The sequence below is a fragment of the Cebus imitator genome, unplaced genomic scaffold (assembly GCF_001604975.1).
Source record: "Cebus imitator isolate Cc_AM_T3 unplaced genomic scaffold, Cebus_imitator-1.0 Scaffold415, whole genome shotgun sequence".
In the NCBI taxonomy this organism is placed as follows: Eukaryota; Metazoa; Chordata; class Mammalia; order Primates; family Cebidae; genus Cebus; species Cebus imitator.
Window position 1 is genome coordinate 1,023,012 of NW_016107730.1, and position 25,592 is coordinate 1,048,603.

A 25,592-nucleotide genomic window follows, 5' to 3' on the forward strand; every position below is an offset into this window, starting at 1 on the left:
TGAGTAGCTGGGATTACAGGCATGTGCCACCATGCCCAGCTAATTTTTTGTAGTTTTAGTAGAGACGGGGTTTCACCATGTTGACCAGGATGGTCTCTATCTCTTGACCTTGCGATCCACCCGCCTCGGCCTCCCAAAGTGCTGGGATTACAGGCGTGAGCCACCGCTCCCAGCCTCCCCTTCACTTTCTTATGTTCCCCGATGTGTAACGCCAGAGCAGGCTCCTATGGGACCCTCAACCCACACAAGGGGATGCTGATGAAAGAAACTTCTGCTCTAGCATCTGGTAATTCAGATGACACTTTGACTTTTATTGATTGATTGATTTTTGAGACGGTGTCTCACTCTGGTGTGAAGAGTGCAGTGGTGCCATCTTGGCTCACTGCAACCTCCATCTCCCGGATGCAAGCAATTCTCCTGCCTCAGCCTCCTGAGTAGCTGGGATTACAGGCGCCTGCCACCACGCCCAGCTAACTTTTGTATTTTTAGTAGAGACGGTGTTTCACCATGTTGGCCAGGCTGGTCTCAAACTCCTGACCTCAAGTGATCCGCCCACCTTGGCCTCCCAAAGTGCTGGGATTACAGGCATGAGCCACCACTCCCGGCTGTCCCTTTGATTTTGATTTAACTTTTGTTTCTTTTCCTACACCCTCCCCCCGAAGGCGTCTGAAATGTCCTTAATTTGGAGCTTAACAATGTGCTTTTCTCAGAAGCTCCCAGGTGATACTGATGCTGCTGGTCATAGACCACACATCGAAACTAGCAAGTGGACAGGTCAGCCCAGCCCCAGGTGAAAGTGTCTGTGGCAGGAGTCCTCTGGGTGTTGGTGACTGCAGTTTGGTATTTTCCCCTTCTTCCCACTTTTGCTCTCCATTCCGTTTTTCGCTTGTGGGACCATTAGGTGAAACTCAGGTATGCCTCTGACAAGCGTAGATGTTTGTTTCCCATTTAACTTGTCCAGTTAAAGTATGTGTGTAATATGCCAAGTGTTACTCTTATTTTCTTGTGTTCACTACTATTGTATCTCCAACCAGGAGAATTTACCAGGACGGAATTACACCTTCTGGCAATGGTTTGATGGCGTGATGGAAGTGTTAAAAAAACATCTCAAGCCTCATTGGAATGATGGGTGAGAATCATTATTTCTTAAGGCACCAACAGAACCCAAAGGTCTTCTTCTTTCTGGCATCAATAAGTCACACTCTGCTTCTGTCCTTTGTCCTTGGTGATCCAGGGCCATTTTGGGGTTTGTAAACAAGCAACAGGCCCATGACCTACTCATTAACAAGCCAGATGGGACCTTCCTGCTGAGATTCAGTGACTCAGAAATTGGCGGCATCACCATTGCTTGGAAGTTTGATTCCCGTGAGTGCCCCTCCCTTCTTATGTCCAGAGTTAGCTGCTTTTGTTACAAAATTATTTTCACAAATAATTTATTGGGTACTTACTCTTTGTTGGGATCAATACTAATTATGAGAAACACAAATGTATAGCCATGCATACTTATAAGGCAGTCTATGAAAAATACTATTATGGGAAACACAGTTACTCATTTTGTTATACATGGAAGTATATGGCATATGGCAACATGGTTATACATGAAAGCATAACCATGACATGGCTGCCTATGATACAAGAGTCTGTGCAGAATCTCAATTGCTTCCCTCTTGAAATGTCTGCCTTATTTTATTACTCTGCGTAAAGCTCATTTCAGTGAAGAATGACTTGGATGATTTGGAGCCCTTAACAGTAGTAAAATATTCCTTTCTTCTAATTAACATACCGATATTGCCATCAACCATTTCTAGCCAAGATGTTAGATCTTTTCTTTTTTTGTAACAAGGTCTCTTTTGCCCAGGCTGGAGTGCAGTGGTGCAAACATGACTCACTTCAGCCTCGACTCCCTGGCCTCAAGTAATACTCCTGTCTCAGCCTCCCAATTAGTTGGGACCACAGACGTGCACCACCACCGCCATTGAATTTTTAAATTTTTTGCATGTTGCCCAGGCTGGTCTCGAACATTTGGGCTCAAACAATCCCCTGCTTTGGCCTTCCAGATTATTATTGGGATTACAGGCGTGAGCCACTGCACCGGGGCATCAGGAATGTTAGTTCTTTCCCCTGACCCTCACAATAAGGGTAGGTTGCCAGTTCGTTTTTTGTGACTTAGAGTTTTTAATAAGTTTTGTCTGGATCAGGTGGCTAATGCCTGTAATCCCAGCACTTTGGGAGCCTGAGGCAGGAGGATCACCTGAGGCCAGGAATTCAAGACCAGCCTGGACAACATAGCAAAACTTTGTCTCTAAAAAAATTTTAAAAATAAATAAATAAATAATTAGCTAGCTGGGCATGATGGTGTTCATGGTGCATGCCTGTAGTCCCAACTACTCTGGAGGTGAGGCGGGATGATCACTTGACCCCAGGAGTTCAAGGTTACAGTGAGTCATGATCACACCAATGTATTCCAGCCTGGGCAACAGAGTGAGATCCTGTCTTTAAAAAAAAAAATTATTCATCACTTTCAATAGCTCTTACACTTTCTCTGTTTGTGGGCATGCTTGGTAGCTCTTATATATCTTTGCATGGTGAATCGGGGATTGGGGTTAATACGAACTGTTTCTTCTCCTGAGGGCTAGAATACTGCTTGAACCTGAAACTACTGAGATCATTGGATATCTTGGGAGGTGATTTGTGTATAACCTGCTTATCTACCCATGGCTTTTATCTTTATTTTTATTTATTTATTAATTTATTTTTTGAGATGGCGTCTCTATCACCCAGGCTGGAGTGCAGTGTCATGATTTCAGCTCACTGCAACCTCCACCTCCCAGGTTCAAGCCATCCTCCTGCCTCAGCCTAGGAGCTAGGACTACAGATGAGCGCTACCATGCCTGGCTAATTTTTGTATTTTTAGTGGAGATGGAGTTTTACCATGTTGGCCAGGCTGGTCTCAAACCCATGACCTTAGGTGATCTGCCAGCCTTGGCCTCCAAAAGTGTGGGATTACAGGTGTGAGCCATCGTGCCTGGCCCCTACCCATGGCTTTTTTTTTTCTTTCATTTTTGAGCTGCCGGGACACCACGACCCATGGCTTTTAAAACTGCTTCATCTGTAACTCATATTTTTAAACGGAGATTTCTGTTGGAGCCATTATAATGGCAAGCTTGAATTTATAGTATGTTTGAGTTTTAAGATTTCCTATTCAGAAATTATGTTTAGAATATGATTGTTCTGTTTCTTGATCTAGAGGAAAGAATGTTTTGGAATCTGATGCCTTTTACCACCAGAGACTTTTCCATTCGGTCCCTAGCCGACCGCTTGGGAGACTTGAATTACCTTATCTATGTGTTTCCCGACCGGCCAAAAGATGAAGTATACTCCAAATACTACACACCAGTTCCCTGCGAGTCCGCTACTGGTAACAATGTTTGCATTCTGATTTGATTTTGTTGATTTTGGTTGTGTGTGGGGGGTGGGGGGTGCATGTGATGTCTCTTGCATGAAAACCTACACAATTAGCATTCGGTTCCAGCAGTTTGAGCATTTTCCAGCGCAGATGTAAACCCTGGGCTGTATTCTTCAGTAATACAGAAAAGACATCTGGCACTAATCCCAAATGTCAAACAGAAGAAAACAAATTCCTTCTAATACAAGCTTAGATCAAACAAACTTAGAGAGGTAAAATTTTGTTTTTCATGACAGATGGTTTTATTGCTTTGCGTCTAGAAGTATTATATATTTATTATAAAATTTTCAGAAGACACATAATGCCATATAAAAGAAAACAGGCCAGGCACAGTGGTTCACACCTGTAATCCCAGCACTTTGGGAGGCTGAGGCAGGTGGATCATTTGAGGTCAAGAGTTCAAGATCAGCCTGGTCAACATGGTGAAACCCCATCTCTACTAAAAATAAAAACATTAGCCAGGTGTACACTGTATTCCAGCCTAGGTGACAGAGCAAGGCTCTGTCTCAAAAATAAAAAATTAAACACACATATATTCATTTAGTGATGGGTGCTCTGAAGACCCATGAGGCAAGGTAGAGGGATAGAGAAGGGGCAGGGAGGAGGGTGGAGGTGTCATTTCACTAGAGTGCTCAAAGAGGGTTTCTCTGAGAATGTGATTTTTTTTTTTTTTGAGTTGGGGTCTTACTTTGTTGCCCAGGCTGGAGTGCATTGCTCACTGTAGTCTCAAACTCCTAGGTTCAAATGATCCTCCCACTGCAGCCTCCCACATAGCTGGGACTATACACATGCATCACCAATCCTGGATAATCATTTTATTTTTATAGAGATGAGGTCTTGCTCTGTTTCCCAAGCTGATCTTAAAAGCCTAGGCTCAAGCAGTCCTCATTCCTCAGCTCCTCAAGTGTCTGGGATTATAGGCGTGAGCCACTGCACCCAGCCAGGATGTGATGTTGGAAAAGACCCGAGCGAAGTGAGGAAGCTAGCCATATACAAAGGTCTAGAGAAAAAAATATGCTGTGCCAAGAGAACAAGTACAGAAATCCTGGGTTGAGAATGGGCATGTCTGGAAAGCCTCAGGAGGGCCGGGGAGGCTGGAGCCTGTTGAGCAGGGAAGATAAGTGGTAGGAGACGAGGTCAGTGCACTCTGGCCCTGGAGTTCAAGGTGCAAGGTTGGGGTTTGGACCGTACCATATGTAATCTTTTGTGACTTTTTTATTTTTCACTTAGAAATATATCCTAGGTAGCTGGGCATGGTGGCTCACACGTGTAATCCCAGAACTCTGGGAGGTCAAGGTGGGCAGATCACTTGAGGTCAGGAGTTTGAGACCAGCCTGGCCAACATGGTGAAACCCTGTCTCTACTAAAAAATGCAAAAATTAGCCAGGCATGGTAGCGGGCACCTGTAATCCCACTATTTGGGAGGCTGAGGCAGGAGAATCACTTGAACCCAGGAGATCACCCCACTGCACTCTGGCCTGGGCAACAGAGCCAGACTCTGCCTCAAAAAAAAAAAAAAAAGAAATATATCCTAGGCAGAGTTACAGCCCAGTAAATGTAATCTTCCGACATCAATTTGATGATTGCATTGCATGGTGAGTTTATGTTGGTGATTTAAGATACTTATAATTTGGGCCTGGGCACAGGGGCTCATGCCTGTAATCTCAGCACTTAGGTAGGCCAAAGAGGGAGGATTCCTTGGGCCTAGGAGTTTGAGACCAACCTGGGCAACATGGTGAGACCCCGTCTTACAAAAAATAAAAAATTAGCTGGGCGTGGTGGCTTATGCCTGTAGTCCCAGCTACTCAGGAGGCAGAAGCTGGAGGATAGGTTGAGCCCAGGAATTTGAGGCTGCAGTGAGCTATGATTGTGCCATTGCACTGTAGCCTGTGTGACAGAGCAAGACCCTGTCTCAGAAAAAAAAAAAAAAAAATCCTATTTCTGGCAGCATTTCTTTAGTTTTTAGCTTCTTAGCCAATCTGTAAAATTCTCTGAATTAGCCGTGCGGGGTGGCACATGCCTGCAATCCTAGCTACTGGGGAGGCTGAGGCAGGAGACTTACTTAAACCCGGGAGACAGAGGTTGTGGTGAGCTGAGATTGCGCTATTGCACTCCAGCCTGGGCAACAAGAGCGAAATTCCATCTCAAAAAATAAAATTCTCTGTACACTGTAAAGCACAAAAACATGAGGTGTTATGAAAAGTCACTCCTGACACTTGAAGCCCTAGAAGAAGCAAATTAGGATAATGAGCAGTTGGTGAACCTTGCAGCATTTCACCCTCTTGGGCTACTTAAACGACAGGCTCTTTGTCCTGTAACCATAGTGTGATCGCCCTCGCCTAGTGTGATTAACATTGTCCTGATCCCCATATTCACATACCCGGAAACAAGACTTCATTCACCCATGTCAGAGATCACATTGTTACTACCTGCTTACCTGAATGTCCATAGTCAGCCTTCAGAAAAGGTAACTCTGGCTGGCCAGATCACATTCAGGTTTATCTGCTCATCTGCCACATCCCGGTGGGAATTCTGTAGGAAACAAGAGACACATCGCATTCTTGGCACCGACAGCGCTCATTGGGACTAGTGACCATCAGAGTACCTCAAATGCAGAAACACAAGGCATTAAGGAGCATGCAGGTGCCAGGAAAAGTAGCCTTCCCTTTCCTGAAAGACTAGACACTCAGAGTTAGAGGGACCTCAGACATCATCAAGTCAGATCAGCAGCTCTTCAGTGCTTAGGTCTTTCTGCAAGAATCCTGACTATTGTGTATGCACCTGCTTCAAAACTTCCAGTGATGGTTAGGCACTATGGCCCACGCCTGTAATCCCAATACTTTGGGAGGCCAAGGCAGGTGGATCACTTGAGGTCAGGAGTTCAGGACCAGCCTGACCAACATGGAGAAACCCCGTCTCTACCAAAAATGCAAAAAGTAGTCGAGCATGGTGCTGCATGCCTGGAATCCTAGCTACTCAGGAGGCTGAGGCATGAGAATCGCTTGAACCCGGGAGGCAGAGGTTGCAGTGAGCCAAGATCACACCACTGCACTCCAGTGTGGGCAACAGAGCAAGACTCTGTCAAAAAAAGGAAAAGAAAAGAAAAGAAAACCTCCAGTGACAAGGAAATCAGTCCTTCCTAAGATAAATCATTTCTTTTCTGGGCAGTTCTTCTTAGAACATTCTTCCCTACATGACTGAACATTTGTCCTCTTATGATCTGCCCCTCCTGGTCCTGATTTTATCCCCTGGGTCAAGTAGAACAAATCGTGTCTCTCAGCTGCATCTTGGACTTTAAGCTTTTCATGGTTTTTTTTTTAGTAGTATGCAATTAATGCTTGGCTTAGATTTATATTGAAACACATAGTTCCGTGGTTTGACGAATTTATTGAAACATCCATGCCAATTTGAAAGATATCTTGAATGTCTGTTTCAGTGTTGACCTTCTCCTCTACCAGGTCTTCCTAACAGATTGAAATATTAAGTGCTTGACCAAGTGCGGTGGCTCACGCCTGTAATCCCAACACTTTGAGGGACTGAGGTGGGCGGATCACTTGAGGTCAGGAGTTAGAGAACAGCCTGGGCAATGTGGTGAAACCCCATCTCTACTAAAAATACAAACATTAGCCGAAGTGTGGTGGTGCACCTGTGATCCGGCTACTCAGGAGGCTGAGGCATGAGAATCACTAGAACCTGGGAAGCAGAGGCCGCAGTGAGCCGAGATCGCACCACTGTACTTCAGCCTGGACGACAGATCGAGACTCTGTTGTAAAACAAACAAACAAACAAAAAGAAATATTAAGTGCTTGGCCGGGCGTAGTGGCTCACACCTGCAATCCAAGCACTTTGGAGGCCAAGGCGGGCGGATCACCTGAGGGCGGGAGTTCAAGACCTGCCTGACCAACATGGTGAAACCCTGTCTTTAAAAAAGAAAGAAAGAAGGCCGGGCGCGGTGGCTCACGCCTGTAATCCCAGCACTTTGGGAGGCCGAGGCGGGTGGATCACGAGGTCAAGAGATCGAGACCATCTTGGTCAACAGGGTGAAACCCCGTCTCTACTAAAAATACAAAAAATTAGCTGGGCATGGTGGTGCGTGCCTGTAATCCCAGCTACTCAGGAGGCTGAGGCAGGAGAATTGCCTGAACCCAGGAGGCGGAGGTTGCGGTGAGCCGAGATCGCGCCATTGCACTCCAGCCTGGGTAACAAGAGCGAAACTCCGTCTCAAAAAAAAAAAAAAAAAAAAAAAAAAAAAAAAAAAAAAAAAAAAAAAAAAAAAAAAAAAAAAAAAAAAAAAAAAAAAAAAAAAAAAAAAAAAAAAAAAAAAAAAAAAAAGAAAGAAAGAAATATTAAGTGCTTGTGTCATATCCTTAGATAAGTGAGGTGGTTGTGTCCTGTCCTAAGAAAAAGTGTAATTCATAACAAAGATCACATTTTTATATCACTCGAGAGCTTCAATTCACCACTGTTCTCCCCTTGGCAGCTAAAGCCGTTGATGGATACGTGAAGCCACAGATCAAGCAAGTGGTCCCTGAGTAAGTGTCCAGGTGGCTCCGGCCCTCCTTCTGCCTCTTTCCTCCTCCCCCAGGCCCTGCCTCCCATCCTGATCCTGGGCCCAGCTCTCCGATCCCCCAGGAAACCTGACTCAGCCCTGGGGAGGGACCTGGGCTTGGTCATGCTGTGCCAGTACCCGAGGCCCCACTCCTGCAGCTGGAGCCCCAGGGCTGGGTGGGCACTTTGTCCTTCTATAGCCCAAGAAAGACAAAGATGCCCCTTGGTCCCCTCCCCAAGTCAGCTGCCCCGGCCTCCCTGGTGGCTGAGCTCTGTTCTCTTCCTTCTGCAGGTTTGTGAACGCATCTGCAGATGCCGGAGGGGGCAGCAGCGCCACATACATGGACCAGGCCCCCTCCCCAGCCGTGTGCCCCCAGGCTCACTATAACATGTACCCACAGAAGTAGGTGGCATTCTCGTGGGGGTCCACAGAGGAGGAACTGGGGACTTGGACCCAGCCTGGACTCCTGGAGGGGTGGTGGGCAAAGAATCCAGAGCTACCCAATCCGGGCCCGGCCTCTAGCCCTTGGGAGGGAGAGATTTGACCAGAAATGATCAGTGGTTTAGAGTCGGGTTGGGCAGATATCATGTGTTCCCCTCTCTCAAAATGGAGGTGTTTCTTCCTCTAAGGACAGTGGAGTTGTGATGTGTCTGGACAGCCCGTGTGAGAGGTATGGGGAGGATGTTTCAGTCCAAGTTGCTGTACGCCATCTGTTCGGATGGTAGTTCTTTCTCATGAAGCCCCAGGCCGAGTGCATAGGCTGGCTCAGACTGCCCCCCACCCACGTCCTGTGGGGCTTGGGGTGGTCTCTGACAGCCTGTCTCCCTCCCCTTCATCCCTCTTTTTTCCCTCCCAAGCCCTGACTCCGTCCTTGACACCGATGGGGACTTCGATCTGGAGGACACGATGGACGTGGCACGGCGCGTGGAGGAGCTCCTGGGCCGGCCGATGGACAGTCAGTGGATCCCGCACGCACAGTCGTGACCCTCGACCTCCCCGTCTGCCGCTTCTTCATCCTCGCCAGAGGAATCACTCTTGTGGATGTTTTAATTCCATGAATCGCTTCTCTTTGGAAACAATACTCATAATGTGAAGTGTTAATACTAGTGACTTTAGTGTTTCTGTGCATGGTGGCACCAGCAAAGGGAGTGTGAGTGTGTGTCTGTGTGTGCGTGTGTGTCTGCGTGTGCGTGTTTGCACTATGGTGTTTCTCCCTCTCACTGTCCGAGAGTGTAGCTGTAGCAGAGGGGCCACGGACAGAGGCTGTGGTGGTTTTTACTTTGTCAAAGAAGGCGGTCAGTTTCGTGAAGCCTGGAACTTGGCCATGTGTCTTAAGAGTGGCAGGACTTTGACATGGCGGCTGTTCTAGTAAGAGAAGGACAAAGGGAGGAGAAAGCATGTGTGCTCCTGTGAGTCTTCGTCACTCTGTCTGCCAAGCAATTGATATATAACCGTGATTGTCTCTGCCTTTCTTCCGAAATGTAGATAACTGCCTTTTGACAAAGAGAGCCTTCCCTCTCCCCCACCCCTGTGCTCTTGGGTAGGAATGGGAAAAGGGGCAACCTACAAAGACCGTCGGGGCAAGGGAAGTCACAGGTTTTTGGATGGGCTTTTCACGTGACACTTAGCCCACCCTAACACTCTCTCTTTGTCCTTTCCCCTCCTGCCCGCCCACACCCTGGAATTGCCACTCAGGTCCTCTGGGTGTGCACATATGCAGACATGTTTGGAGAAAAGAGGGCTGCACAGCTGAGAGCTGATGGTGCCGATGCCCTTTGTGTTCTGGCCAAAGCGGAGCGCCCAGCCCCGACTCCCGGGTGCTGAGACCGTTGCCAGGTTACCCAGGAAGCTGCTGTTCCGGCTGCCCAGCCTTTCCCTGAGCCAGCGGATGCACATTCCGAGGCATTCTTCAGGCTTCTGGATAATACTTTTTGCAAATGTTGAATCATGTTTCTGTTTCTAAGTCAGATCTTTTTTGTTTTCCCCTTCCCACCCTAATTTGACATCAGAATTCTTCTGCATTGGGCCCTGGGTCATCCAAACCCAGGTCACCTCATTCCCCTTTTCTGTTCATACATGGCATACTGAAGAGTAGGTGGCAGCAGTGTGGGCTGAACCTAGGCCAGCTTGCTCAACTGGTCACCCTGTGTGGGGTCCTGGGTGCCAGGTGTTGGTGATGTGGGGAAATGCAGTCACCAGGTTTGCTGGGGAGTTTGATTAAGTATAAAACGAAACAAAACAAAACAAAAAAGCCTCAGTATAATTTTGTTCCACAATTTCTTCTGTAGCTTTACACCAGAAGGAAGAAATGGGTTACGGCAGGCAGTGGGGGACGAGGGGGGTGAACAGGTGTATTACAATAGCTTACGGGTAAGGCCTAAAAGGTCACCCTCGGCCCCCTCTCCAAAAGAAGGGCGTGACCACCCCCAGGAGAGGATGGCCCCAAAAACCTTATTTTTATACATGAGAGTAAATAAACATATTTTTTTTACAAAAATAACTTCTGAACTTATCAGTGTTTTGCTGTTAAAGAAAAATATTCCTCTATAGTAAATTATTTATTGGAAGATGACTTTTTTAAAGCTGCCGTTTGCCTTGGCTTGGTTTCATATACTGATTTATTTTTCTATGCCAGGCAGTAGAGTCTCTCTGCCTATGAGGAGCAGGCGACCCCCATCCCTCTCAGCCCCCCCCCCACCCAGGATTTGAAAATTCCCACCACGAGGATGGGTGCGTCGGGGAAGGACGAGAAGGAGAGCCTGACTGCTCAGGGACCCAGGCTCAGAGAGCCCCTCCCTGCCCGCCACCCATAGATTCTTCACCGGCACCTGCCTCTGAGACCTCCCACTCTGTTCCAGCAACCCTGGGAGGGTCGGACTTGATACACTTTCAGGTTGGGAGTGGACCCAGCCCAGGGCCTGCTGAGAACAGAGCAGCCAGACAGTCCCGGGCTGCTTGGACCTCACTTTGCAGTTGGCACTGGGTCTGGGAGGAAGATAGGCGATGAGTGTGGCTTCGCTGAGCGTGGGGTTCCCCTGCTCCTCCAGCTGTGAGCTGTCCTCGGTGTTACCGAGGCTGTGCCTAGAGAGGGGAGATTTTTGACAAAAGGTGTGTTTGCTCTCTGCGTTCTATCTTCTCTCTTCTCCCTGCTCCTGCAAACCACAAGGAAAGGTAGTGGTGTGTCTCCACCCCATCAGCCTCCCACCCACTCCCAGACACACACAAGTCCTCAAATGTTTCAGCTCCGTGTGTGGTACGTGCAGGGTTTTGTAGGGGGTAGGGGGAGACTAAAATCAAATGAAAGTATACTTTTTATAATTTTTCTTTTTAAAACTTTGTGAAATTATTTCAGATACATATTTTAGTGTCAAGGCAGATTAGTTATTTAGCCACCAAAAAAAAAGTATTGTGTACAATTTGGGGCAGTCACAAAATTGTGTATTTTATGTTACAATAAAGGCTTCCTCTGAAGGGATGGGATTGAGTCCTGTTGTTACTTTTTTCTGTCATGTGCCAAGGGAGGGCAGCTTGAACAGGGAAAAGTTTCAGGTCATCAGCATGACCCTGAAAAAGGGAACTGGTCAGGAATTGGCTGCCTCAGAGGGCACGTCATTAGCTCTGATGGTAGATGGGGACTTTCATACCTTTCTGCTCATGTGATGTTTTGAAAATGAGAATGATGGTCTTCATCTTCTAGCCTCCTGACTCTGGAAAGCTCATCCTTAAGATTCAGCACATTTAGGGTACCTGGCCATGAGTTCAGCATTGTGTGTGGGATGAGAACTGGTCCCTTCCTGCAGAGGCTCACGGTTGGAGAAATAGCTAGCACAACTGATAAAGCCAGGATGTTGGTTCCTGCTGCAGTCAAGGCATCCCAAAGTCATTACGCAAAAGAACATGCAATGAGCATGACACTGAGCAACTCCAGCTGATTCTTTTTTTGAGAGTGAGTCTTGTGCTGTCGCCCAGGCTGGAGTGCAGAGTGGCATGATCTCAGCTCACTGCAACCTCCGCTTCAGAGGTTCAAGATACTGTTGTGCCTCAGCCTCCTGAGTAGCTGGGATTACAGGTGCCACCATGTCCAGCTCACTTTTGTATTTTTAGTAGAGACAGGGTTTCACCATGTTGGCCAGGCTGGTCTTGACCTCCTGATCACAGATGATCCACCTGCCTCGGCCTCCCAAAGTGCTGGGATTACAGGCGTGAGCCACTGTGCCTGGCCATCCACTGCACCTGGCCCTATTTTTTTTTTTTTTTTGAGTCAGCTCGAGGCTGGGCACAGTGGTTCACACCTGTAATCAATCCCAGCATTTTGGGAGCCCGAGGCGAGTGGATCACCTGAGGTCAGGAGTTTGAGACCAGCCTGGCTAATATGGTGAAACCCCCTTTCTACTAAAAAATATGAAAAATTATCCAGGCATGGTGGTACGTACCTGTAATCCCAGCTACCTAGGAGGCTGAGGCAGGAGAATCGCTTGAACCTGCGAGGTGGAGGTTATAGTGAGCCGAGATCGTAGCTTTGCACTCCACCTTGGGCAGCAAGAGCGAAATTGTCTCAAAAAAAAAAAGACAGGAGTGAAGAAAACACAAGGCTATCAGAGCTAAAGGCCTAGACAGGCTGAGGCAGGAGAATCACCTGAACCTGGGAGGTGGAGGTTGCAGTGAGCCAAGGTTGTACTACAACACTCCAGCCTGGCGATAGGGCCAGGCTCCGTCTCACAAAAAAAAAAAAAAAAAAAATTGCAGTAACTGAAATGAAAAATTTGCTAGAGAGTCTCAGATTTCAAAAGGCAGGAGATAGCAAACTTGAAGACAGATTCATGGAAATTATATACAATATCAAACACAGGAAAAAAGATAAAAAGTCTGGGCCAGGTGCAGTGGCTCACTTGTGTAATCCCAACACTTTGGGAACCTGAGGCAGATGGATCATTTGAGGCCAGGAGTTCGAGAGCAGCCTGGCCAACATGGTGAAACCCCATCTCTACTAAAAATATAAAAAATTAGCTGGGCATGGTGGCAGGTGCCTGCAATCCCAGCAGTCACTTGAGTGCAGCAGTTCAGACCAGCCTGGACAACCCGGTAAAATCCCATCTCTACAAAAAAAATACAAACATTAGCTGGACGTGCCAGTACACCCCTGTAGGCCCAGCTACTCAGGAGGCTGAGGTGGGACGATCACTTGAGCTGTGATGACGCCACTGCACTCCAGCCTGGGTGACAGAGCGAGAAAAAAGAAGCCACATACAAAAGACCACATATTATATGATGCCATTTATAGGAAATGTCTAGGATAGGCAAATCTATGGAGACAGAAAGTAAACTTGAGGTTGCCAAGAGGCTGGGAAAGAGCATGGAGGGAATAGTGAAAGGGTCCAGGGTTTGGGGTTTTTTGTGTGTTTTTTTGTTTTTCTTGAGACCGAGTCTGGCTTTGTCGCCCAGGCTGGAGTGCAGTGGTGCCATCTCAGCCCACTGCAACCATCGCCTCCTGGGTTCAAGCGATTCTCCTGCCTCAGCCTCCCGAGTAGCTGGGACTACACGCATGTGCCACCACACCTGGCTAATTTTTGTCATTTTTAGTAGAGACGGGGTTTTGCCATGTTAGCCAGGCTGGTCTTGAGCCCCTGACCTCAGGTTATCCACCCACCTCGGCCTCCCAAAGTGCTGGGATTATAGGCATGAGCCACCACACACCGCCTTGGCTTGGGGGGGTTTATTATATTTTATTTATGTATTTAATGAATTGGGCAGACACCTGAGCTAGAGTAGGCTCAGAGAGACTCCCCAGGGTTTATTTTTGAGGTGATGAAAATGTGATAAGTGTCTGTGGTGTTGGTTGCACATATCTCTGGATATACTAGCTCTTGAATTGTACACTAAATGAGTGATTTGTAAGGTGTGTGAATTATATCTAATAAAGCTGTTATTGGGTCAGACCGAGTGGCTCACACCTGTAATTCCAGCACTTTGGAAGGCCAAGTTAGGAAGATCACTGAGACCAGGAATTCCAGTCCAGCATGGTCAACATAGTGAGACCCCTGTCTAAAAACAAATTTTTTTTAATTAGCTGGATGTGGTGGCACATGCCTGTAGTCCTAGCCACTCAGAGGCTAAGGTGGGAGGATCACCTGATCCCAGGAGTTCAAGGTTGCAATGCCACTGAACTCCAGCCTGGGCAATAGAGCGAGACCCCGTCTCTAAATAAATAAATAATAAAAGCAAATGCAAGACCTCAGCAAGAAAAAAAGTGAAAGTGAGGTGAGTTAGCCAGAGAGTGAGAACAGACCTGTTCAAAGAAGCTCAGCTGTGACGAGGAGAGGTACTCAGCAGGTAGTACCTCTCTTCTCAGAGGTACCCGGAGGCCAGTGAGAGGAGGAAGGGAGTGTCCTCGTGTTGTGAGGGCCTACATCAAGAGCACACAACCTGGGCAACATAGGGAGGTCCCGTCTCTACAAAAAATAAAATTAGCTAAGAGTAGTGCTGCACATCTGTAGTTCCAGCCACTCTGGAGGCTGAGGCAGGAGGATCACTTGAGCCCAGGAGGTCAAGGTTGCAGTGAGCTCTGATCACGCCACTGCACTCCAGTCAGGTAACAGAGCAAGACCCTTTCTCCAAAAAAAAAAAAAGAGTGAGAAGTTTGTAATTTTCTTTGGGATAAAGCCAGTAAGCTAACACGGATGGTCACCCAGTAACCAGGTAAAGTTAAGATAAACTATATGTGACTGGCTGGGCGCAGTGGCTCACGCCTGTAATCCCAGCACTTTGGGAAGCCAAGTGAATCACTTGAGGTCAGGAGTTCAAGACCAGCCTGGCCAACATGGTGAAATGCTGTCTCTACTAAAAATACAAAATTTAGCTGCGCATGGTGGCGCAAGCCTATAATCCCAGCTACTTGGGAGGCTGGGGCAGAAGTATTGCTTGAACCCGGGAGGTGGAGGTTGCAATGAGCCGAGATTGTGCCACTGCACTCTAGCCCAGGCGACAGAGGAAAACTTTTCTCAAAAAAAAAAAAGATAAACTATATGTGACAAGTAGTATCATCAAGTCCTCTTACTTGAGGACTGGTTATTGTTTATCTTGAAAGCATATATGTAATAGGTTGTATGCACTTGGCTATACCAAAAAGCGAGATTTCCTTCCGACTCTGCAAGCTCTTAGCAGATCACCTGTCATGCACATCACATTCTGGTTGAATGTTTATTCGATCATAAAATTGTTTTCTTTCTCTACTCCCTGGAGGGAGAAAATTATTGAGTTGGGAGAGCTGGGGTTTTAAGAGTTCTCAAGCCTGAGCCTGCTTGAGGGAAAAGTGTGCCCTCCCAGCTCAGCGGTGCTCTTTCCCACACACACCTTTCTCTTCCTTCACCTGCATGAGTTTCGGACCATGCCAGTCTGGCCCTAACTCCCTCAACTGCCAGCCTGGGCTGGCACCCAACCTATAGTCCCGTAGGCAACCTGCCCCTTTAAGAGCACCCCCCGACCCCTGAAGCTCCTCCCTCAGGCCTGGTGGCCGGATTTCCCAGTTGGAGCCCAGCCTTTTAAAGTCCTCGCTCCTTCTTTCTGGCCGGATATGTGCTGAGACCCAGGGGCCTCCGTGCTGTGCCGGGAGTAGGCAGAAGCGGACTGTGACAGGTGCATGTGGGTATGGACCCCACAGGAGGGCTCAGGAGGGACAAGGAGCTGGGACAGGGTGGATCCCGAGGGAAAGCAAAGCCACTAGGGAGTGGGCAAGAGATGCTGTTAATCAGCTGTTGTGTGCCCGACACTGTGCCAGGCCTTCCTGTACCTTCCCTTCCTGTGCCTTTTTTTCTTTCTTTCTTTCTTTTTTTTTTTTTTGAAACAGCATCTCACTCTGTTGCCCAAGCTGGAGTGCAGTGGCACAATCTCAGTTCACTGCAGCCTCAATCTCCTGGGCTCAAGGGATCCTCCTATCTCAGCATCCCAAGCAGCTGGGACTATGGGTGTGCTACCACGCTGGGCTAGTTTTTCAAATTTTTGGAGATAGAGTCTCCCTATGTTGCCCAGGCTGGTTGCAAACTCCTGGGCTCAAGAGATCCTCCTGCCTCAGCCTCCCAAAGTGCTGGGATTACAGGTGTGAGCCACTCACCCAGCCTGCCCCTACTTTCTGAGAGAGGTATTCTTATTCCCATTTTTCAGATCAGGAAATGAAGCTCAGTGCAGCCCACTGTATTACTCCGGGCCCTGCAGCTAACACAGGGCAGAGGCAGGATCTGAACTCAGATCAGTGGGACTCCAAAGCCTTGATAGTCTCTCCTCCGCATCCCCTGTCCCACAACGCCTTCTTCCCAAACTTCACTTTTCCTTGGTTTTCCTGTATGCAGTATAGTATGGGGGAAGAAATGGGTATTTCCTAGGCCGGGCGCAGCAGCTCACGCCTGTAATCCCAGCACTTTGGGAGGCCAAGGTGGGCAGATCACCTGAGATCACGAGTTCAAGACCAGCCTGACCAACACGGAGAAACCCCATCTCTACTAAAAAATACAAAAATTAGCCAGGCATGGTGGTGCATGCGTGTGATCCCAGCTACTCCGGAGGCTGAGGCAGGAGAATCTCTTGAAACTGGGAGGCAGAAGTTTCGGTGAGCCAAGATGGCACCATTGCACTCCAGCCTGGGCAACAAGAGCGAAACTCCATCTCAAAAAAAAAGAAATGGGTAATTCCTGCATGTCCCCATATCTGGGTTCTGTTCTCCTCCCAGGAGCTGCTTGGAGATGCTGCTGTGGCCACTTCTGCTGCTTCTGCTGCTGCTGCTGCCAACATTGGCCCTGCTCAGGCAGTGGCGGTCCCAGGATGCCAAGCTGTCTTGGCTTGCTGGCCTCCAGCACCAAGTGGCATGGGGTGCCCTGGGCTGGGCAGCCACCTGGCAGCGGCGGAAGCTGGAGCAGAGCACGCTCCACATGCACCAGAGCCAGCAGCAGGCCCTGAGGTGGTGTCTACAGGGAGCCCAGCGTCCCCACTGTCCCCTGAGGGGGAGCACAGGTGTGTTTTCCAGGGTCTGGGAAGGTGACCCCAAGAGAAAGAAACTGCACAGGACCGTCAGATTCCAGAGCCTAATGGCCCCCTTGCCTCCTGCACTGCCAACAGAGTGCCCTGACCCAGACGCCCATAACTGGCTCTCTTGTCCAAGATGAATTTCCTATGCTGGGTCCTTATATCCCCTCTACCCCAGGCCTAGTCTCAGCTCCTCCCTCAAGGAACTCACCAGTCTTGCCTGAAACTCTTGGGAAACTGTGGCTTCCTAAGGCATTTCTGTTGTCATTGCGGCTACAGACATAAGCACCTTCCGGAATCATCTTCCTTTGACCAAGGCCAGCCAGACCCAGGAGGAAGAGAGAGGAGAGCAGCTACTGCCCCCAACCTCACACCAGGACCTGGGGGAGGCCTCTCTGCAGGTAACTAGGATCCCCAGAGCCCAGTCCCACCCGCCAAACCCCCCTATCACGGTGGGAAAGAACCCTCAAACTGGGGGCTCCGGGTCTGGCCCTGACACCAGGCTGGCACACTCTCTTCCTCCTCAGGCCACCTTGCTGGGTCTGGTAGCCCTAAACAAGGCCTACCCAGAAGTGCTGGATCAGGGCGGTGCTGCCTGTCTGACCCTCACATCCCCTTGGCCCCGATCCCTGCCTTGGCCTGGGAAGGCCCTGGGCCGGATTAGCACCCCTGGAACCAAGGACCCTAGGGTCCTCCTGCTGGAGGCACTGAGGTCCCCAGGGCTGAGGGCACTGGAGGCCGGGACCGCGGTCGAACTCCTGGATGTCTTCTTGGGCCTGGAGGCTGACGGTGAAGAGCTGGCAGGGACGATAGCTGCAGGGAACCCTGGAGCGCCTCTCCCTGAACGGGCAGCTGAGCTGCGGGAGGCCCTAGAGCAGGGACCCCGAGGACTGGCTCTTCGGCTATGGCCAAAGCTGCAGGTGGTGGTGACTCTGGATGCAGGAGGCCAGGCCGAGGCTGTGGCTGCCCTCGGGGCCTTGTGGTGCCAAGGACTAGCCTTCTTCTCTCCTGCTTATGCGGCCTCTGGAGGTCAGTGGGATTCAAGGGCAGTGAGGTGGGGGCAAAGGTCAGAAGTCACATAGCAAGCAGCCATGCATTGGATCCTACATAGTCATCTCATTTAATTGTTCCCAGCATGCTGTATGCTGGGGTCAGCAGCCTCCTTTTACAAGTGAAGAAACACAGGCTCATATAGGTTAAGAGTCTTGGCCAGGTGCGGTGGCTCACGCCTATAATCCCAGCACTTTGGGAGGCCGAGGCGGGTGGATCGCAAGGTCAAGAGATCGAGACCATCCTGGTCAACATGGTGAAACCCTGTCTCGACTAAACATACAAAAAAATTAGCCGAGCACGGTGGTGCATGCCTGTAGTCCCAGCTACTCAGGAGGCTGAGGCAGGAGAATTGCTTGAACCCAGGAGGCTGATGTTGCGGTGAGCCGAGATCGCGCCATTGCACTCCAGCCTTGATAACAAGAGGGAAACTCCATCTCAAAAAAAAAAAAAAAAAAAAAGAGTCTTGCGGCCAGGTGCGGCGGCTCACACCTGTGATCCCAGCACTTTGGGAGGCCGAGGCAGACAGATCACTTGAGGTCAGGAGTTCCAGACCAGCCTGGCCAACATGGGGAAACCCCGTCTCTACTAAAAATACAAAAACTAGTGCCGCATGGTGGCACATGCTTGTAATCCCAGCTACCTGGGAGGCTGAGGTGGGAGGATTGCTTGAACCTGGGAGGAGGAGGTTGTAGTGAGCCGAGATTACACCATTGCCTACAGCCTGGGCGATAAAGCAAGACCCTGTTTAAAAAAAAAAAAAAAAAAAAGGCCAGGCACAGTGGCTCACGCATGTAATCCCACTACTTTGGGAGGCCAAGGCAGGTAGATCACTTGAGGTCAGGAGTTCGAGACCAGCCTGGCCAACATGGTGAAACCCCATCTCTACTAAAAATACAAAAATTAGCCAGATGTGGTGGCACACGCCTGTAATCCCAGCTACTCTGGAGGCTCAGGCAGGAGAATCACTTGACTCCAAGAATCACTGAATCACTGAGCTGAGGTCACACCACCACTGCACTCCAGCCTGGGTGACAGAGCGGGACTCTGTCTCAAAAAAAAAGAAGAAGAAAAGAGTCTTACACAAATTTATGTGGCACCAGGATTCACTCCCAGGTCTCCCACCTCCTCTTTCCAGTGAGGGCCTAAGAGGCAGCCTGCTGAGCGTGGGGGAGCCAAGAAGGATGGGGTGGAAGGGCAGCAGGAGGATCAGGTGCTCGGAAGATCGGGCCTGGGGTCCAGGAGGGGCTATTGCCTGGCAGAAAGCAATGGCACCAGCAGACACTGAGGAATCTGCTTGGCTTCCACAGGGGTGCTTTGCCTAAACCTACAGCCAGAGCAACCCCACAGGCTCTACCTTCTGCCCCCTGGACCCCTCTTTATCGAGCTGCTCCCAGTCAAGGAAGGCACCCAGGAGGAAGCTGCCTCTACCCTCCTTTTGGCTGAGGCCCAGCAGGGCGAGGAGTATGAGCTGGTGCTGACGGACCGTGCCAGCCTCACCAGGTGATTACCTGCACAGCCCCTACCTCGGGCCCTCTGGGTTGCTTGGCGCCTGGAGCATGAGCTCAGGAGCCCTCAGGCCCAACCTCACTCCCACTCGCACCCCATCAGGTGCCGCCTGGGTGATGTGGTGCAAGTGGTTGGTGCCCACAATCAGTGTCCAGTTGTCAGGTTCATCTGCAGGTAGGTGACCCTGGGGAGCGGAAGGGCCATCCTTGTGTCCTGGGCTCCACAGCCTCTCCCTGCCTCCTCTTCAGGCTGAGCCAGACCCTGAGTGTGCGAGGGGAAGATATTGGTGAGGACCTGTTCTCTGAGGCCCTGGGCCAGGCAGTGGGGCAGTGGCCAGGGGCCAAGCTGCTGGACCATGGCTGTGTGGAGAGCAGCATTCTGGGTGAGCTTCCCTGCCGGCTCCTGCCTACCATTCTTGGGCTGGCTACCCTTCAACTCCAAAGCTTTGATAGTCTCTCCTCTGCATCACCTGTCCCAGTGGGGCCTGCCTTCTTCCCAAACTTCATTTTTCCCTGGTTTTCCTGTATGCAGCAAAGTGTGGGGGAAGAAATGGGTAATTCTGCATGGGAGTGGACCCCAGCCCAGCCATTCCCCCACTTCCCCTGCTAGGAAAGAGGTAAGAGTCCGCTTCCTTTGCCACTCCTACAAAAGTGCTTCCCTGTATCTAACTCTCAACCATCCTGCTGCAGTTTCTACCCATTTTCTTTCCTGCTCTGTCTCCTATTTAGGATCAAGCTCTATGTTCCTCTCTATCTACCCCACTCCCCAACAAGAAACTCTTTTTTCCCTGTGAACCTGAGTGGGGAAGAACAGGTGGTGGCAGAGGGCACTGGACTTGGCAGCTGCCCGTTCACTAGAAGTATGTTTGCACGTGGGGTCTGTTCACAGATTCTGCTGTGGGCTCTGCTCCCCACTACGAGGTGTTTGTGGAGCTGAGGGGGCTGAGGAATCTGTCGGAGGAAAATCGAGACAAGGTAAAGGAGACGAGGCCAGGGTCTGCCTGTAGGCCCCTTCACTGTCACACTCCCGGGGTGCCATGGAGATCAGGCTTGATGGGGAGGGGAGGGGCGGGGGAGAAGAAGCTCCCTGAGGTTCTGGGAGGAGAGGGATGACTCCCACAGACACACACCTGTCCACCCAGAACTTCTAAACGTGTAGCCTGGGCACAGCCACGCACGCCTTGTGTGCGCACTCACGATCACACACTAGCTCACTCAAGCCGTTCTGTTCCCAGCTGGACCACTGCCTTCAGGAAGCTTCTCCCCGCTACAAGTCCCTGCGGTTCTGGGGCAGCGTGGGTCCTGCTAGAGTCCACCTGGTGGGGCAGGGGGCCTTCCGAGCACTCCGGGCAGCCCTTGCTGCCTGCCCCTCCTCCCCATTCCCCCCTGCGATGCCTCGGGTCCTTCGGCACAGGCACCTGGCCCAGTGTCTGCAGCAGAGGGTGGTGTCCTGAGTCAACGCCTGCCCTACCGGCCAGCTCCTCTCTCTGAGACCTCTCTGGATGGGGAGTCCTTGGCCGGGGTCTTTGACTCTGTGTCACCTGACATTTGCCCATGAGAGCCGCTGGGCCTTAGGGACGCCTTGGCCCAGCTGACCAATTCTGAGGCATGGGCCTCCAGGGTTAGCAGACACCAGCAGCGCATGCCCGTGTCCCTGGGTCCTGGCATGGCAGACACTGCCAGAGCTCCCATGGATGCCGATAGTTTCCTGTGTCACAGCCCGACGGGCTTCTCTGGCGGCCACAGCCATGTGCTCAGTCCGTGCACTGGGCAGGCTGGAATTGTTGGGGGGTTAATGTCCCCAGGAGCAACCCTGAGTCAATAAGGAGCAGGACCTCAGCTTCATTGTCCTTGAGAGGGACAATTCTGAAGCGTATTCTACATAAACTCTCGGAGGATGCCCAGCAGGATGGAGTCCCCGCCGCCCGAAGCATTAACCCACTCATTCATGTACTTCCTGCGGGGCTCCTCACCTGCCTCCCTTCCCTACTCCCTCCTTGGGCTTCCTGGGATGCTCCCAAATAAACCTCTCGCAGCCAGATTCTTGCCTCAGGGTCTGCTTTGGGGAAACTGGGGAGTGGACCCTGGCTCCAGGTCTGGTCTGGGCCTGGCTAGGCCCTGACTGCGCGTGCACATAGGAGCCTTTGGGGACAGCGAGCACCTCCTAGGCCAGCACCCACAAGCCACTTCTGCGGCGGGAACAAGAGACCGATTGCTTCACACCGTAAGGCATTGAAGCAGGAAGCAGCCCCGGAGACCATCTGGGTTAACTGTTCTATACCAATGAGGAAACGCAGCCTCCACAGGTTTGTAGAGGCTAAAATAAAAGAAAGAAAGAAACTGGGCTTGATTTTGTCTTCCCTCCCTCCCCCTGCCTGGGCTGAGTTTTTAAGATTTTCCATCTGGGAGGCTGCGGGAAGGGGCAGACCAAGACCCTCCAGCTCCTCCTGAGTAGAGGCCGCACTGGTTCCAGATGCCTCTGAATGGCTTCTCCATTCCATGTCCCCATATCCAGGCTCTTGCTGCAAGCCTCCCAGACCCCGCCTCAGCCTGTCACTCTGTCCTAAAATCCTCCCATGGGCCAGCCAGGTGCAGTGGCTCACGCCTGTAATCCCAGCACTTTGGGAGGCTGAGGCAGGTGGATCACGAGATCAAGAGTTCAAGACCAGCCTGGCCAAGATGGTGAAAATCGTTTCTACTAAAAATACAAAAATTAGTCAGGCCTGGTGGCACACGCCTGTAATCCCAGCTACTCGGAAGCCTGATGCAGAGAATCACTTGAACTAGGGAGGAGGAGGTTGCGATCAGATGAGATGGCGCCACTGCACTCCAGCCTGGGTGACAGACTGAGACACTGTCTTAACAACGAACAAAAATCCTCCCCTGAAGCTGGGCACAGTGGCATGGGCCTGTAGTGGCAAGAGGCTGAGGTAGAAGGATGGTTCACGCCCAGGAGTTCAAGACCAGCCTGGGCAACACAGCGAGACCATCCCGGGAAAAAAAAAAATCCTCCTATAGTGGCTTCCATCACCCATAGGATTAAGATCAATCAGCTTGGCCTATAAGACCCTTTGACCTTGGCCCCCACCTACTTGTCCAGCTACCTCTCTCCCCTTGCTTGAAAGAAGTCCTGGAATAAAGACCACACCTCACCTCTAACCCTTAGGTTGCTAAGCATTAACTCCAGGCATTTGCTCAAGTTGTCCCCTCTACGGAATGCCCTCCTTCCTACTGCCCCTGATATAACCCTAGTTTTCACGCAGCGTCTTTGAGGACCCCTACCAGGCCCACTCCAGGCAGAGTGACTGGCTCAACTTTGCCGGTGTGGGCAGCAGTCCTCTCCCTCACTGAACCATCATTATGCCTGAACTGCCTCCCACCTGCACTTATAAGCTCCTTGGAGACTGGGCCAGGTCCTGTGCACAGCTGCTCCCATGCCCAGTGCCTGGTGTGGCACACAGCAGGAGCTCAATAAAGAGGTTGTAGACCAGGCACGGTGGCTCAGGCCTGTTATCCCAGCACTTTGGGAGGCTAGGTGGGTGGATCACCTGAGGTCAGGAGTTCAAGACCAGCCTGGCCATCATGGTGAAACCCCATCTTTAAAAAAAATACAAAATACAAAAACCTAGCTGGGCATGGTGGCTCTCACCTGTAATTCCAACTACTTGGGAGGCTGAGGCAGGAAAATTGCTTGAACCCGGGAGGCAGAGGTTGCAGTGAGCCGAGATGGCACCATTGCACTCCAGCTTGGGGAAAAGGAGCAAAACTCTGTCTCAAAAAAAAAAAAAGAAGAAGAAGAGGTTGTGAATAAGAGATGACCAGGCCTGGAGATGCCATGTGTCTGTCCTGCAGGGTAGCTCAGTCCCTGTTGATGGTGGAGTGGGACCACATCCCTCCCCTCCAGGCAGCCTGAGCCAGGGAAAAAGCTGGGGAGGTAGAAGCAGCTTCTACCAGTTTCTGGTAGAAACTGAGTTTGGTTAGGCACAGTAGCTCACACCTATAATCCCAGCACTTTGGGAGGCCGAAGGGAGAGGGTGGCTTGAGCCAGGGGTTTGAGACCAGTCTGGGAGACCCAGTCTCTACAAACAAATATAAAAATTAGCCAGGCATGGTGGCAACACATCTGTGGTCCCAGGTACTTGGGTGGCTGAGGTGGGAGCTTTGCTTGAGCCCCGGTAATGAATGCTGCAGTGAGCTATGATTGTCCCACTGCACTGCAGGCTGAGCGACAGAGTGTAGCCCTGTCAAGAAAGAAAATAACGAGAGAAAAGGAGAGAGTGAGAGAGAGAAAGAAGAAATGCAAGAAGGAAGGAAGGAAGGAAGGGAGGGAGAGAGGGAGGGAAGGGAAAAAAGAGGCTGGGTGTGGTGGCTCACACCTGTAATCCCAACACTTTGGGAGACTGAGGTGGATGGATCACTTGAGGTCAGGAGTTTGAGACCAGCCTGGCCAACATGGTGAAACCCCGTCTCTATTAAAAATACAAAAGTTAGCTGGTCATGGTGGCGCGTGCCTGTAATTCTAGCTACTAGAATGCTGAGGCAGGAGAATCACTTGAACCTAAGACGGAGATTGCAGTGAGCTGAGATGATCATATCATTGCACTCCAGCCTGAGCAACAAGAGCAAAACTTAGACACACACACACACACACACACACACACACACACACACACCAAAAAAAAAGAAAGAGAAACTAAACCGGGCTTGGTTTTGGCTTCCTAACCTTCCACTGCCTAGGCTGGGTTTTCAAAGTTCTCCATCTCAGAGGCTAGTGGAAGGGGCAGAAGGGCAGAAGAAAGCTAGCAGGAGGGGGGCAGCTAAGGAACATTTTCATGAAGGAAGAAGGCCCTGGAGCCTGACAGTCCCCAAGGGCAGTGACAACAAGCAGGGGAGGGAGAGGGCTGTTGCTGGCTGCTCCACCCCCGACACGCATAATGTGGGGTCTCGCAATGGCCTCTTCTCTCGCCCTAATTAGCAGCTGCCTTCCCCCCACATTGTCCCAGGCCAGCGCCTCTTTTGTGCTCCCAGATTCCTGGGTGCAAGGTGGCCTCATTAGTGCCTGGAGACCGCCCCATCTCCAGGGAGCAGGCAGACAGACAAGGGGGTGACTGGGGCCACAGTGATCCAACCCTGGTCTCCAAATGCCGCAGCGGCCATTCCTTGGGCCCAGCCTGGAGACGGCCCCCCTGCAGGAGGCTAATCTTAGACTTGCCTTTGTCTGGCCTGGGTGTGGACGCAAGTGCCTGTCTCTTCCCCCTGCCACCTCAGAGCACTATAAACCCCAGACCCCAGGGAGTGGGTCACAATTGACTGCCTCAAGGTTCCCGGCTATTTGAACCACCGCGGACACCTCCGTTCCTGGCTACCCCACCCTGAGCGCCAGACACCATGAACCTTCCTTCCACAAAGGTAAAGGCCGGGGGACGGAGAGGATTCATCATACCAGAGAGGCCATCAGAGGGCCTGCTCAGAGGGCTGGAAGAAAGGCCGAAGGTGCCTCCATGCTTGGTCTTTTCCTGGGTGTGCTCTGAGGCAGGAACACCTGGCTTGGCTAACCCTGGGTTGGGTGCTGCTTTCCAAAGAGCCTATGCTTGCTGAGCGCTTCCTATGTGTCAGGCGCTCCGTTTGCACCTGTCATCTCTTTTCATCCTCCCGACAGCCCTGTAAAATAGGAATTATTTCTAGTATATCCAGTTTACAGGTAAGGAAGCTGTGCCCTCTAAAAGGCAGGAAACTGGTTCAAGGCCATGGAGTTCAGTTATTCCTGCAAGGAAGCAGGCAGAGACAAGAAAGCATTGTGGAGTCCTGCTAGCTCCTCATTTCCACGTGTTTCCCTGCTGGAGAGGAGGTGGGGAAGGAGGACTCAGTAAGGCCCCTGTTTTTCCTACGTTTACAACTTCTGCGGCAGACAGACAGGCCTGGTTTTGTTTTGTTTTGTTTTGTTTTTGTTTTTGTTTTTTTGAGACGGAGTTTCGCTCTTGTTACCCAGACTGGAGTGCAATGGCAC

General features: G+C 50.6%; 3 protein-coding genes across 8 annotated transcripts in view; all 3 read left to right on the plus strand.

Moving 5' to 3' along the window:
• The window catches only part of LOC108289827 (signal transducer and activator of transcription 5B), an 82,373-nt gene extending 70,883 nt beyond the window's left edge, over positions 1-11,490 (plus strand). For all 3 annotated transcript variants that reach the window (XM_017509416.1, XM_017509417.2, XM_017509418.1), the window contains 6 exons: positions 1,035-1,129; positions 1,235-1,365; positions 3,248-3,418; positions 7,947-7,998; positions 8,307-8,417; positions 8,873-11,490. In XM_017509416.1, the coding sequence (XP_017364905.1) occupies positions 1,035-1,129; positions 1,235-1,365; positions 3,248-3,418; positions 7,947-7,998; positions 8,307-8,417; positions 8,873-8,999 (687 nt within the window). In that variant the 3' untranslated portion in view covers positions 9,000-11,490. The remainder of the gene's footprint in view (positions 1-1,034; positions 1,130-1,234; positions 1,366-3,247; positions 3,419-7,946; positions 7,999-8,306; positions 8,418-8,872) is intronic.
• Positions 11,491-15,517: 4,027 nt separating this feature from the next.
• Positions 15,518-21,626, plus strand: GHDC (GH3 domain containing). Of its 4 annotated transcripts, XM_017509423.2 has the most exons (10): positions 15,518-15,647; positions 16,173-16,256; positions 16,735-17,015; positions 17,307-17,428; positions 17,555-18,056; positions 19,388-19,580; positions 19,689-19,760; positions 19,835-19,968; positions 20,475-20,560; positions 20,821-21,626. In XM_017509423.2, exons 3-10 carry the CDS (start codon positions 16,748-16,750, stop codon positions 21,037-21,039), a joined length of 1,596 nt encoding a protein of 531 aa, XP_017364912.1. In that variant the 5' UTR covers positions 15,518-15,647; positions 16,173-16,256; positions 16,735-16,747; the 3' UTR covers positions 21,040-21,626. The 4 variants fall into 4 exon arrangements, with proteins under 4 accessions (XP_017364912.1, XP_037587564.1, XP_037587563.1 ...); XM_037731636.1 differs by lacking the exon at positions 16,173-16,256 and having other exon boundaries at positions 15,518-15,657; XM_037731635.1 differs by lacking the exon at positions 16,173-16,256.
• Positions 21,627-24,836: 3,210 nt separating this feature from the next.
• Positions 24,837-25,592, plus strand: part of HCRT (hypocretin neuropeptide precursor) — a 2,290-nt gene continuing 1,534 nt past the window's right edge. Inside the window, exon 1 of the mRNA XM_017509425.2 lies at positions 24,837-24,994. Coding sequence (XP_017364914.1) covers positions 24,974-24,994 — 21 coding nt within the window. The 5' untranslated portion in view covers positions 24,837-24,973. The remainder of the gene's footprint in view (positions 24,995-25,592) is intronic.